Here is a 13625-nt window from a genome sequence, read left to right on the forward strand (position 1 = left end):
GGGACTTAGGTTGCTGAGCACCAAAGCATACACTACACGCCAGTGAATCAGGTATGCTGCAGCTAATAGTGCCTAAGCTCCTCTAAAGATTTCTGTCAGGGTCACTCACCCTTAGCCTTTGGTTAAAAGAACCTTGGCCCACAAGGCAGTGGAAGTCCAATTATTCACACACATGCAACCATATACATGCGCGTATATGCGTGCACACACGTGCATGTAAACAACTGAATAAACGTAGAAATAAGACGAAAACTAAATCCAACAGATTAGCGTTGAAAACGGCTGGATTTTTTTTTTTCTTTGTAAATAAAATGTTTATACACAAAACTCACGTTCCGATTGCAGACAATGGTGATGAACCCCACACACTATCTTACAACCGAATAAACATAGAAATAAAATGAAAACCAAATCCAACAGGTTAGCATTGAAAACGTCTGGAGTTTGTTTTTTTTTTAAATAAAATGTTTGTATACAAAACTCACGTTCTGATTGCAAGCTATGATGATGAAACTCAAACATTACAACTGAATACATGTAGAAATCAGACGAAAATCAAATCCAACAGGTTAGTGTTGAAAACGGCTGGAGTTTTTTTTTTTTTTTTATTTAAAATGAACTCTTTTTCTGGGTCAGCGGCCAACTAGCACCGTGTATATTTGTGTGTGTGTATATGTGTATTGGGGTGGAGAGGGCTCCCGTAAGCCGTGATGAAGGCAACCTTTCTAGGAGAAGCAAATCTCTGATTTAAAAAACCATAAAGCGGAAGACCATTACCCGCATTAAGCTGGTCTGCAGTTTAATTTGTTGCTGGCTATCTTGCTCTTGCTTGTTGCTGGATCTCAACATTTTGAACAGAGAGAGAGACTTAGCTGTCGTACAAAGCTAAGACTCTGTAACATCATATTTGTATAGATACTCCCTCAGGCATTTGGGCTCATGGATTTTAAATGTCTGAGGGAGTGGCACTCGTCTGAAAAGACGTTGCAATCATCATCATCATCATCATCATATATATATATATATATATATATATATATATATATATATATATATATACACACACATGTATTGAACCAATATAGTGACAATGCATAGTTGGTTCCACCATCATATCTTAAGTTACTTCAGTTTAAGTTTATCCGTTACATCTCTGCATTGTTCTGCCTTCTATAAAGCTAAATGTATTTATATACACATTAAAGAATGCTTCAAGCAAACTAATAAGTCACATTTGTATAAAAAAATTTTTTAAGCCTGTTTTAATTAACACTTTCCATGTTATTCTTTGATGTAGAATTAGTAAAAATACTACTGAAAAATAAGACAACAGATATAAACCTATTAGAGAAATCTGCATGGGTAAGTGATTTTTTTTTGACAAAATTTCATGTTTCTTGGTCTAAAAGCAGTAGGCAGAGGGACACTCATATTCTATAGATATATTATATAGATATATGGAATTTAATTAGCTTACAGTTATGTGCTGAAACAAAGTAAAACGAAGCTGCTTTCCCATCCGGCTGATCACAGTCACATGGTTTTCACCTTTCGTCACAGCTCCATGAGTCCATTCAGCTATCTCCTTCCCGGCAGGGATGTGCAACACTTTACCCTCTTTATTTTTCACATAAACAGGAGCCTTCAAACCATACCTAAAATGTAAAGAAAAAAATCTATAATATAAAGCTGAACGTCTGTGTGTGTGTCTGGTCACGAATAGGCTCCTATATGGTTGACTATTATAGAAAACTGATTACATATAATGATAGAAGATGTATCGAGACACAGGAATGGGTATGTTTGATCTGGCATAATGATGATTCATTAAAATTGTGGGGTCTGCGTACACGCCTGGTCCACAAAGTATAGAAATAAAAAATTTAAAAATTAAAAAAAAAACGTTTACAAGTTTTTTTATATAGATGTACATAATAATACTTTGATAAATATGTTTTAACTTAAATAGGGATGGTATAATAAAATTGTGGAGTCTGTGTTCGCGCCTGGTCTCCATAGAATGGAAATAGGCACAAACTTTAATAAAGATTTTTCATATCTATCTGCGTAAGTATACTTTGATAATTATGTTTCAGTTTGAAGAAATATGGTATAATAAAATTATGAGGTGTTCGTTCGCGCCTGACCTCCATAGAATGGAAATATGTCACAAAGTTTGACAAGGTTTTTTAATATAGATCCACCGAATATTGTGATAAGTGTTTCAGTGTGAACAGGCATGATATAATAAATTATGGGGTTTATTTATTTTATTTTTACTTTAATCATATTTTGCTTTGGTTTTGATACCCCTAAATTCGAAGCTATCTCTTTACAACCCTTCCTTTTCATAACCTATCATACTTTCATAAACTAAAGTCCATTTTCTGTAGGCTGTTTTTGAACCCAGTCAACGACAGGTATTTTTGCTAGTGTGTGTATATGAAAAGATAAGGATTAAAGTTACATAAGAACGTCATTACATTATCATGTCAATAAGATTAAAAACGGGGGAAAAAAGGGAAAAAGTGCAGGCCACCTCTTTAAGCCATGACATTTCAAAGCTAAATGCTTTTTCTTCTCTTCTGATGAGAAGCATTTAGCTTTTGAATGCTATGGTTTAAAGAGGTCCCACTTTTCCCTTACCTTAATTGTTTATAACATTATTCACATGATAATGCAATAAAATTCTTATGTAACTTCAATCCTTACCTCTTCATATAACTTGCTTCCCTTAATTGGGTAGAGCATTTTTTATCTTGATAGGTTTGTCTTTCCGTTGAAAACTTATGTTTTTAAGGTAACTTTATGTCTCGCTCTCTCGCTTTATATATATATATATATATATATATATATATATACATACACATAGTTACATCTATGGAACTCCATCAGTACAATCATTATATAACTATATACCTATAATATTTTTATATATATATAAGTGACCTTGTCAGTGTGTGTGTATGTGCGAAAAATCTTTACCAAACTTCTCGCTGAATAATTGATCTACAAAGTTGAAATTTGATATATGTAGCACACTTTTGATTTAGTTTTTAGTCAGAAAAAATTGCTGCTAAGGGGTCAAAATCGAAAACTAAATAGTTAACTTTGGCAGAGTAAACTGAATAAAACACTACTACTGCTGTTATTTTTGCACATGTGCAAAATTAAACATTCATAGCTCAAAGTCGCTTGATAATCTTTTCTATAATTTTTCAGTAGCTCAGACAGTAACGATGCTGAAGAAATAAATAACAACTAAGGCTGGAGTACTAAAGTTGTGGTTTCGATTCTAGCAGATGGTACTCAAGTCATATTTTTATAACTTTTGAAATCATTACTATATATTGGATAATTATCAAAAGAGAATTAGCTCTATAATAATAAATAAGAAACTTGCATAAATTAGAATATAATATTTACGCATATTTTATGAATGGGCAACGCCAGGCGACCTGCTAGTATTACGTTGGTGCAAAAATAATGTTTTTGACGTATATATCTCTATATAAATAAAATGAACTCATTTTTTGCCGTCTGATTTTGACATTAATAGGATTAAATATCAAGATATTTCATGCAAATATAATATGCACAAACGGCAGAACAATATCTGAGGTGTGTTATAGGCTTATTATTTCTCAAATTCCTCGATAATCTTAGATTTCTATACTTTTTCTGCTGAGAAGTCACGGCCAAAATCGGTTAAGATCAATGGAAGTGGTAAAATATTTTCTCTCTAATAAATTCCTCCTCCCCCTGCCACCACTTAACACCATATGGGGATCGTTCACAAGGAACATTTGAGAAGAGAACACCGGTTTCGCTTCGTAGTTCTTTCATGTGAAGTTATTTAAAATCACTAAACTAAGCTGCAGTGCTCTGTGGCGTAGTGGTTAGCGTGCTGGACAATTCACATTATATTTTCACGTTCGCGCCGACCTACCGTAGTCGTTTTTTTGGGGTTTTTTCTCCTAAACAACTGGAATGGACTTTTCTTGGTGGCCGAACTGTTAACGTTGCAGATGTTTTTTTTTTTCACACTTTATTTTCCTACTTTTACTCATGACTCCGGGTTTGATCCTTCCTACTTACCTACCATAACATTTTTTAAAACTCCCCCCCCCCCGTCCCGGAAACAAACACTCGGGCAACGCCGGGTACCCCCGCTAGTATATATATATACATATGTATAAAATAAAAATAAAAATACCAGCGATGGTTGACGTTATGTTGTTTTGAAAAAAGAAAAACCAAATGAATTTATGAAATGATCAACGTTTCATCCCTATTGCAGAGGACATCTTCAGGATATTAAAAGGAAAATGCAAAAAAAATTCATTTTCGTATGGTCTATGATCGTTTTCTTTTTTTGCATTTTTCCTTTTAATATCCTGAAGATGTCCTCTGCAATAGGGATGAAACGTTGATCATTTCATAAATTCATTCGGTTTTTCTTTTTTCAAAACAATATAAATATATAAATATATATATATATATATATCTGATAAAAAAAAACGACATTATTTTTGCACCAACCTAATCTATCAATATATTTTTAAAAGTGACCTTGTCTGTCTGTGTGGGGAACAGTCTCTACCAAACTTTTCTGTCAATTTTTGAGCTACAAACTTAGGAAATTTGGACCTGTGGAACAAATTCAATTTGGTTTTTACCCAGTAAAAATAGTTACTAAAGAGTTAAAATTTAAAAAAATTGGAACTTGGCAGGCATAAGTTGACTAAATGTGTTATTTCTACGCATGCACAAATATAAATCTATATCTAACAACATTTTTTTTTTTTTTTTAGTTTTTGTATGCGCATGGATTTAGGTCAGATGGTAAGAAAGAAGGCTGGAGTGCTATATATTTTGGTTTTGATTCTAGCTGATAGCATCCGAGTAGGGGGCTACTATTTGGGTCATAATTCGCAAGGACATTATATGAGGAGTTGAGCAGCAAGATGTCTGTTCACATTACACTTGAACTTCTGCATGTAAGTACAATCAGGGAAACAGGAACCCAGGAGGGAATTCCAAAGTCTCACAGTTCAAGGGAAGAAACTATTAGAGCAAAAAGGCTTTCTGGCATCTGGGGATCTCTACTGTGTAAGGGTGGGATTTTGCTGCTTGTCGGGTTTGTCGAGGGTATTTACGTCGAGGGGGTACAAAGGCTTGGAGTTTGTCGGAGCACATTCCATTAAACCAACTGTAAAATAGGCACAGGTTTGCAACATTTCATCGATGGGACACAAGGGTTGGAGTTTGATTGACAGAGCAGGACCTATCAGGTTGGCAATTCCTTTTTTGAATTCTGTCTAAGAAAGAAAGACTAGTAGCAGATACACCAGCCCAAATGTGGCAACAATACTCCATACATGGTTGGATTGTAGAGGTACAAGATACTCTCAGACATAAGTAATCCTCTAGCATGGTAGAGAGAGCCCACCTTCTTTGCAGCAACAGTGGCAATGCCCTCAATGTATCTGTTTCAATTCATGTTCCCTGTGAATTAAACAAACTGAGGAATTTAAACGAAGAGCTTTCAGATAGTGTATCATTAGCCATGGCTATCAGTGGTTGAGAAGGTTTCTTGTAATGAATCGTTCATAATTTTGGTATTAAAAAATCAAAACAGAGTTCATATATCACAAAACAGACAAAGCAAACTATGTCTTTTCTACTTTTTCTTGGAAACTGATCTGACTGAAATTTTGTATGGACCTTTGTTATAATATGGTGCACTGAACTAAGTATTATGGTATCCATCTGATGCACAATTAAGGATTGGTAGAGATTAGTACTTAATAAAAAATGAGCACCAATGAAACCATATTCAACCATCAATTTGGCATAAAGCATTCATTCTAAGTCAATGGGCTATAACTTTTGCTTATTTTTAACAGAATAAGAAGTCTTGTCTATATAATAATACACAAAGACAATTTTGTTTGTATGTATGTTATCAACCTCCACTTTCTTTTAAAAAGATGGAATTACTCAATTTGAAAAAAAATAACATTTCATTTGATGATGTTGTTTTGAACGTGAAATTTGAACTAAAATGCACTTTCTTGGCCTTCGAGCTATCCATAAATTTGCTGAACACAGATTTGAAGATTATAGCCAAGTTCCTATTGAATCAGCTGTAGGTTGCTATCGGAAAGTTGATTGAACCTGAGCAGAATTATGTGATGAAGGAGAGATTAATTCAGAACAACTTGCAGCTAATCAATACAATCCTAGAGGGGGGATAGAAAACGATATGGAAGCTGCGCTGATCAATTTGGATGAAAGTTTTCGACAGGGTCAATTATGTTTCCCGACATCTGTTTTAAAGATCACTAGTTTTAAACTATGCTTCTGCAAATGGATCTCCGTACTGTATTGCATGCTGACAGCAGTGGTACAGGTCAACAGAAAGTTAGAGACTGGCTTTCCTGAATCAAACATAGATGGAGGAATCTGTGTAGAACTCCATGGTCGATAGTGCCTTTCCCAATCTCATTCTTGATCATTTGGTCGATGGTCGTCATGGGCCGAGAAATAATATGCAGTTTCTCAGAGATTTGGTTAGGTTAGGTTGGGTTTTACGGCATATCAACCTTCTTTTTTTTTTTTGGTTATTTAATGCCGAGGTCTGTCATATTTTTTTTTGTTTTTTGTTAGATATTTTAACTTATTCAGTCAGCCTTTTTGGGTCATTAGGTGGTGGTTTTTTTTTGGGGGGGGGGGGATCGGGTAAAATTATATTCTTTTGTATAAATTGGCTTTTTTTAGGAATGTTAGTATTTTGTTAGGATTGACTTTTTTAAATAGTTCTTTCGAATTGTTAACGTTGTAATAGTTCTGCCAGATATGCTCTAGGTCGTCACAATCCAAAAGAAAGTGTTTTACAGTAAAGGGTTCTTGGCATGTCACACATTCTGGAGGGTCGTCTTTTTTAGCAGAAAGGAGTGGGTTATGTGTGCATGTCCTATACGAATGCAGGACAAAATTACTTCCTTTCTACACGATTTTCTGAAATTTGGTAAACATTTTTCCATTGTGGGTTTCATTTTGAAGTTTGCTTTGACAATTATTCCATTTTTCTTGCTATTTCTTCGTAATGAATATGTATTAGTTTTTTGTAGTCCGAGTGTGGAATTTTTAAATCGCTTACATCAAAATTTAGTGCATTTTTTGCAGCTCTGTTGGCTTTTTCATTGCCTTGGATTCCAAAATTACTGGGTATCCAGCAAAATTTGATATTTTTATTTTATGAAAGAGTATGTACTTTTTGTAATAGATTAATGAGTAGTGGCTTATTTAAATTTTGGTTCTTTAGAGATTCGAGTACTGATAGGGAGTCTGAAAAAATTATAAATTTGTTGTAGGTGAGGTCAGTAATGAGGTCTAGTGCCAGGTCTATAGCTGTGGCTTCAGCACTAAAAATTGAAGCATAGTCTGGTAGTCACTTCTGCAAGGTAGTGCTATTGGACATTATTCCGCATCCAGTTCTGTTACTGTCCTTAGAACCATCTGTATAGATATGCTGATGATTTGGGTACTTTTCCTGAATGTTAAATAGTTTTCCTTGATAGTTTAGTGGATGAATTTGATTTTTTTGGAGCTTGTTTAGTTCAAAAATAATTTCAGGCTGTTTTAATAGCCAGGGTGGGAGGTTGTTTTAGTAGCCAGGGTGGGAGGTTGTTTTAGTAGCCAGGGTGGGAGGTTGTTTTAGTAGCCAGGATGGGAGGTTGTTTTAGTAGCCAGGGTGGGAGGTTGTTTTAGTAGCCAGGGTGGAAGGTTTAGTTGGTTGACCTCATGGATGTTCCTGATTGTGATACCTGCATCTTCCACTAATGATTTCATACGAAGACCAAAAGGTTTTATAGCTTTTACCTTTTGGTCAAATAGATTTTGGTAGTTGGGATTGAAGGCTGGATTTGATGGTTGTGATTGTCTGGGCAAGAGAGAATTTTGGTTAAGTACTGTAAAGCTAATTTGTTGCGCCGAATTGATAATGGTGGTTCGTTGGCTTCTGTATAGAGACTATCGGTGAGAGAAGTTCAGAAGGCTCCCAGTACAAGCCTGGGGCCCTGATGTTGAACAGTGTCTAATATCTTTATATTTGATTTTCTGGTGGCGCCATAAATGAAGCTGCCATAATCTAGTTTTGAGCGTAATAGTGATCTATATAGTTTCAGTAGGGTTTGTCTGTCTGCTCCCCAGTCTGTGTGGGCAACGACTCGCATTAGCTGGAAAGTTTTGTTGCATTTATTCTTTAAGTGTTTGATATGAGGGATGAGCGTGAGTCTTTTGTCTAATATTAACCCTAAGAATTTATGTTCGTCAACAACAGGAATCTGGGTATCATCTAGTTTTAAGAGAGGATCTGGGTGCAGTTTTCTAAGCTGACAAAAGTACACGCATTTAGTCTTATTAGTGGAAAATTTAAATCCATTTTCGGTTGTCCATTTTTTTAATTTGTCGATGCATAGTTGGAGTTGACGCTCAATTATATGGATATGCCTTGAGTTATATGCAATTAAAAATCATGTACATATAGTGAGCAATCCACACCTTGGTTTATGCATTTAACGATATTGTTAATTTTTAGATTAAACAATGTTACAGATAAAATACTTCCCTGTGGTACTCCCGTTTCCTGTTCCTTAATATCAGAGTGGCATGTTCCTACACGAACATTAAATAATCTATTGTTGATAAAGTTGTTGATGAAGATGGGTAGTCTTCCTTTTAGTCTGGCTTCTTTGAGATCTTTCATGATACCATACCGCCATGTGATATCGTAAACTTTTTCCAGATCAAAGAATATAGCAGTCATATGCTTTTTTTGTATAAATGCATTTCTGATAAAGGTTTCTAGTCGTATTAAGTGGTCTGTAGCGTTTCGTTGTTTTCGGAAACCACATTGAAGGTTGGTTAATATTTTATTTGTTTCAAGAAACCACATTAGTCTGGCGTTTATCATTCTCTTCATCGTCTTGCACAAATAGCTTGTTAGAGCTAAGGGGCGATAATTAGAGGGGTCAGATGCATCCTTCCCTGGTTTTGGTATGGGAATGACTGGCTTGTTTCCATATAGCTGGAAGGTTGCCATTGATCCAGATGTCATTAAGAACGGAAAGTACTTTAATGGTTGATCTGGTAGTTGGTTCAGGAATTCATATGTTATCTCATCTGGTCCTTCAGCCGTGTTATTGGCTTTTTTTAATGAATCCTTTAGTTATTGAATGGTAAAAAGTTTATTATAAACTTCTTCATTATTACTTTTAAAGTGTAGGTTGTTTTTTTTTCTGATTCATGTTTAATAGTCTGGAATTTTTTATTGTAATTTTTGGATGATGAATTATTTGCAATAATGTCTGCAAGCATGTTGGCAATGTCCTTTTTTTGGGTTATTTTTTTATTGTTTATACAGAAGTGGTTGAGAGGGGAACTGGTGTTTTTTCCTGATATTTTCCGTATCATTTTCCATATGGTTTTGTCTTTGGTGTTATTGTTGATTTTGGACACAAAGTTTTTCCATGATTCACATTTGGCTTCTTTTATTGTTCGCCGTGCTTTAGCTCTGCATATTTTGAAGTTGTTTAAATTCTGATTAGTTGGTCGGTTGTTGAATTTTCTTAATGCGGCACATTGTAGCCTGATAGCCTTTTTGCAATCATCATTAAACCAGAGCCGATTATACTTGGTTGATACCTTTGTTTTCGGTGTGCGTTCCTCAGCAATTGAGATGATGGTATCTGTAAAGTGAGTGATTGGGTCTTTCACATGTTTTCCAGGTAAGAGTTTGTGTTCGCATAATAATTTGAATTTATTCCAGTTACCTTTTTTAAGGTTCCAACGAGGAATTTTTGAGTTTGTTGCAGGACCAAAGTGTTCTAATATTATTGGGAAGTGGTCGCTCCCACAAGAGTCCTCGTGCACTGTCCATTTATAATCCATAAAGATACTAGGATCACTTATAGAGAGGTCAATTGCTGAGTATGAGTTTGTAGCAGAGTGAATAAAGGTTGGTTTTTTATTATTATATATGCATAGGTTGTTGTTGTTGATAATATTTTCTATAATGATTCCTTTTCTGTCTTTGTCTGAACATCCCCAACTAACATTATGACTGTTAAAGTCACCTAATAATATGAAGGGGCAAGGAAGTTGGTTGATTAGTTTTTCTATCTCTGTTTCATCTATAGGGTCATTTGGAGGTAGATATATGGAGCAGATTGTGACTGTTCTATGTAGGGTGGTTGTGGTGACAATTGCTTGTAAATTAGATTGTAGATATTTGGCTTTGCGCTGTGTTTTTGTTGATGAGAATGGATGTTCCTCCAGAAGATCTATTTGGATTATTTGTTGTGTGGTTATATTCAGTGAAGTTACGGAGATTGATAGTTTCAGATGGTTTTAAAAAAGTCTCTTGTAGACATATTATAGTAGGGCAGAGATTGGATATTAATAGAAGTAATTCATTCTTGTTGGCTTTTATACCTCTGTAATTCCATTGGATTATTTTGTTAGCCATAGTTTAGTTTTATGTTTTTGATTTCCTTTTATTTTATTAAAAATAACAGTGGTTGTTTTCTACTATTTGATTATGGGGGTTCCGAGGCTCTGTCGTCTGTTTCCATTATTTCCAAGGATTTATATTTGTTCTGATCTGTAGTTATGGTTTTTGACACGGAGCGAGATCTGTCTTTTTGGGGTTTTCATTTATTTTATGTTTGGTTGGTATGAGATTTGATTTTTTTTTCTTTGCGGAGGGTACTAGGCGATTGTTCTTTTGGTTTTGGGATGTTTTTAGTTTGTGTGGGTTTTTTGTTAGAGGATTGTGTTTGATTTTTGGGATCTGATGGGATTTTATTTTCAACTGTTTGGTAGTTATTTTCAAGTACAGCTTGAGTTGACGGCAGTTGCTGTAAGGTGGCCTTCAATGCCTCAACTAGTTATTGGAGTGATTTTATGAGGGTAGAGATTTCCTTTAGTTCAATGTTTTCTATTGTTTTTAATTGATTTTTGGTTGCACCTGCATATGATCTGGTTAGTTCTGTTGTGGTGGCTGTTTCAATAATTTTTCTAGCTTCAGTAAAACTTATGTTTTTGGTATATTTTAGTTTGTTTATTTTTTTTTCTTTGATCCAGTTTTGGCAGAGTGATGAGTATGCTGGATGGTTCTCATTTTATTTGGGCATTTTATATTTCTTTGGCATTCTGTTTCCTGATGTTCATTACTGCTACATTTTGGGCATACTGTTTTCCTGGTGCAGTATTCTTTGAAGTGGGCAAATTTTTGGCAGTTTAGGCAGTGAAGTGGTCTGGGGATATATGTTTCTACTTTAATGTTAATATATCCAATCTTGAGTTCAGTTGGTGGGGTGGGAGTATTGAAAGTTAATATGTATGTGTTGGTGTTAATTGTTTGTTCATTTCTTTTTATTGTAATTCTTTTAGTATCTATGACTTTTTGTTTTTTTAGGTTTGTTTTTATTTCTTCTAGAGAGCAGGTGTTTAATTCTGGACATCTAATGACTCCCTTTGAGGTGTTAATGGTTTTGTGAGGGTAGGCTTTGATGTTTATATCATGGAACTTTGTCCATGTAAAAATTTCTTTGGCACTACTTTTAATCGATACTTGTATGAGTAAAGTTTAATTTTTTAATTTGTTTTATGTTCAGATTTTTGTTGATAATTTTTTCGATTATGAATGGAGACATTTTAGTTATTTGTGTGTTATCTTGCGATTCCAAGATTATATACTCCGGAAAGTTTGTGCTTTCATCTTCATCACTTTCTCGATGGGGTCTTTTAATTTTTTTTGGAAGCCATAGGATATCTTTTGGGTTTTTTTCATCATCCTTGCTCCCCACCCTCCTCGGAGCCCTAAATTGGGAGATGGTGGGGAAGGTGGGGGCCCCATTTGCCCAAGCATCTCAGGGATACAATGATGATATACTCAAACAGTGAGTATAGCTGCTTATGACGATTTTTTTCATTTCCTTGAACCCAGCAAGGTATGGAAAGGGTTAGTTGTCAATAGCATCAGTTTTCACCCTCTGATTGGCCCTTGCCATCGCCTTCTAATGATAGTATGTGTGTGTTTTTTTTTATAAGTGTAATGTGTTTGTATTTCTCTTTTTTGTGGAGGTTTACTATTATTAGGGACTGTCATGACTAGCCGGTTGATCGGATCAAGCCTGCCCGACCGCCCGTTTAGCCAAAGTAAGGGCCAAGGTGGAGTGTTGCTAACTCACGGCCACCTAGTTCCGAGGTCATGAGGTGCTCAGCCACCAGGATCCTGTATTAAGGCATTACGGGTCGCCACCTACAGCCAACAGGTGGCCCCACTGAGGGACTTTTACTCTCTGCAGGGGGGCAGTCGGTGTATTCTGATACTCCACCAACAGAGTCTGGGAGTGTGTGGGGGATAAAATAAAAAGGGGAGGGAGAGGGGATGTTGGTTTTGATTTTGGTTTTGCAGAACAAAATTAAATTTTATAAAAAAAGATCAGAAAACAAAAAACGTCAATGTAGGTGCATTTCGTCTTAGGAAGCCAAAGGACAGCCTGATCTGGTAGCACCAGGTTCCTCAGAGAGTGCCGAGCTGCGCTTAAGAAGCTTCCAAAGTCCAGCAACCTTTCTCTGACTTCTAGGAAAGAAACTCCATAGAGGATTAATGAGCAAGGCTGCCGCTGATCCGCCTTTCAAAAGGCTGAGGCTGTCAGAAGGGGAGATCCACTCCCAGTAGAGTTGGGCACCAAGTTAGAGTCATCTCAACAACTCTTGAGTTTTCTTTGACCTGGCAATTGGCCTGAAACATGTCATACTACACAGTTCCGGATTAGTGGATTCACCTGGGTATCCTCATTGCAGGACTCCAGCAGAAGAAACGCCGGAACATGATTTTTTAAAATGCAGTAAACTCATCATCCACAAGTCAGGCTGCCATGGGAAGGGAAAAACAGATGGTGTTTCTCACAATCCTGGCCATCGTAAGAATGGTGGTGTAGATGTCACCTCTGAACGAAAACCGAAGGGTTGAATCTTTTGCTGATCAGGATCTGATTACATTCTTCAAACACCAATTGAAGGTAAAAAAAATCAGCTGTGTTTGAAAAAGATTACATTCTGTGGTTTTTGAAAGAAGATGGATACAAATAACGACCTTGTGTGTATGCAAACGAGTCAAATTTGAGTACGTTTCATGCTTGGGCATAAAACATACTCAATGACCTGGTTCCTGATCCTGTGGGACCCCAGAACCCCTAAGGCAAGCCTTTTAGACTTTCAACTCGTCAAGTGAATGCCCTTCCCTTCCAATAGGAAACCACCAAGATGCCCACTTCCCAATTTTTCTTTTCACCACTGGTCTCCCCGAAATTGCATTCATCTTGGAAAGATATCAGTTACTCTCTAAATACCCCACCCCCATTCTTTTTTTTTTTCCTCTCCCATCTAGACCTTACTCCAAATGATTTATTTATGTATATATTTATTTAATAATTTAAAAAATTGATTTGGGAATCTTAAATAGGACGAATCCTGAGGTGAATGTGGTATTATGGTGATTGAGGATTCTAGCTAGGAAAATGTTAAACAAATATTAGGTACAGTGACAA

At 35.8% G+C, this 13625-nt stretch overlaps 1 protein-coding gene across 1 annotated transcript in view; it reads right to left on the bottom strand.

Moving 5' to 3' along the window:
- LOC145277002 (DIS3-like exonuclease 1) overlaps positions 1–13625 on the bottom strand; it is a 94125-nt gene that overhangs the window by 6584 nt on the left and 73916 nt on the right. Inside the window, exon 22 of the mRNA XM_080128593.1 lies at positions 1478–1655. Within this exon, the coding sequence (XP_079984719.1) occupies positions 1478–1655 (178 nt within the window). The remainder of the gene's footprint in view (positions 1–1477; positions 1656–13625) is intronic.

Source organism: Euprymna scolopes, chromosome 5 (assembly GCF_053919585.1).
Source record: "Euprymna scolopes isolate OS-2025 chromosome 5, ASM5391958v1, whole genome shotgun sequence".
Classification (NCBI taxonomy): domain Eukaryota; kingdom Metazoa; phylum Mollusca; class Cephalopoda; order Sepiida; family Sepiolidae; genus Euprymna; species Euprymna scolopes.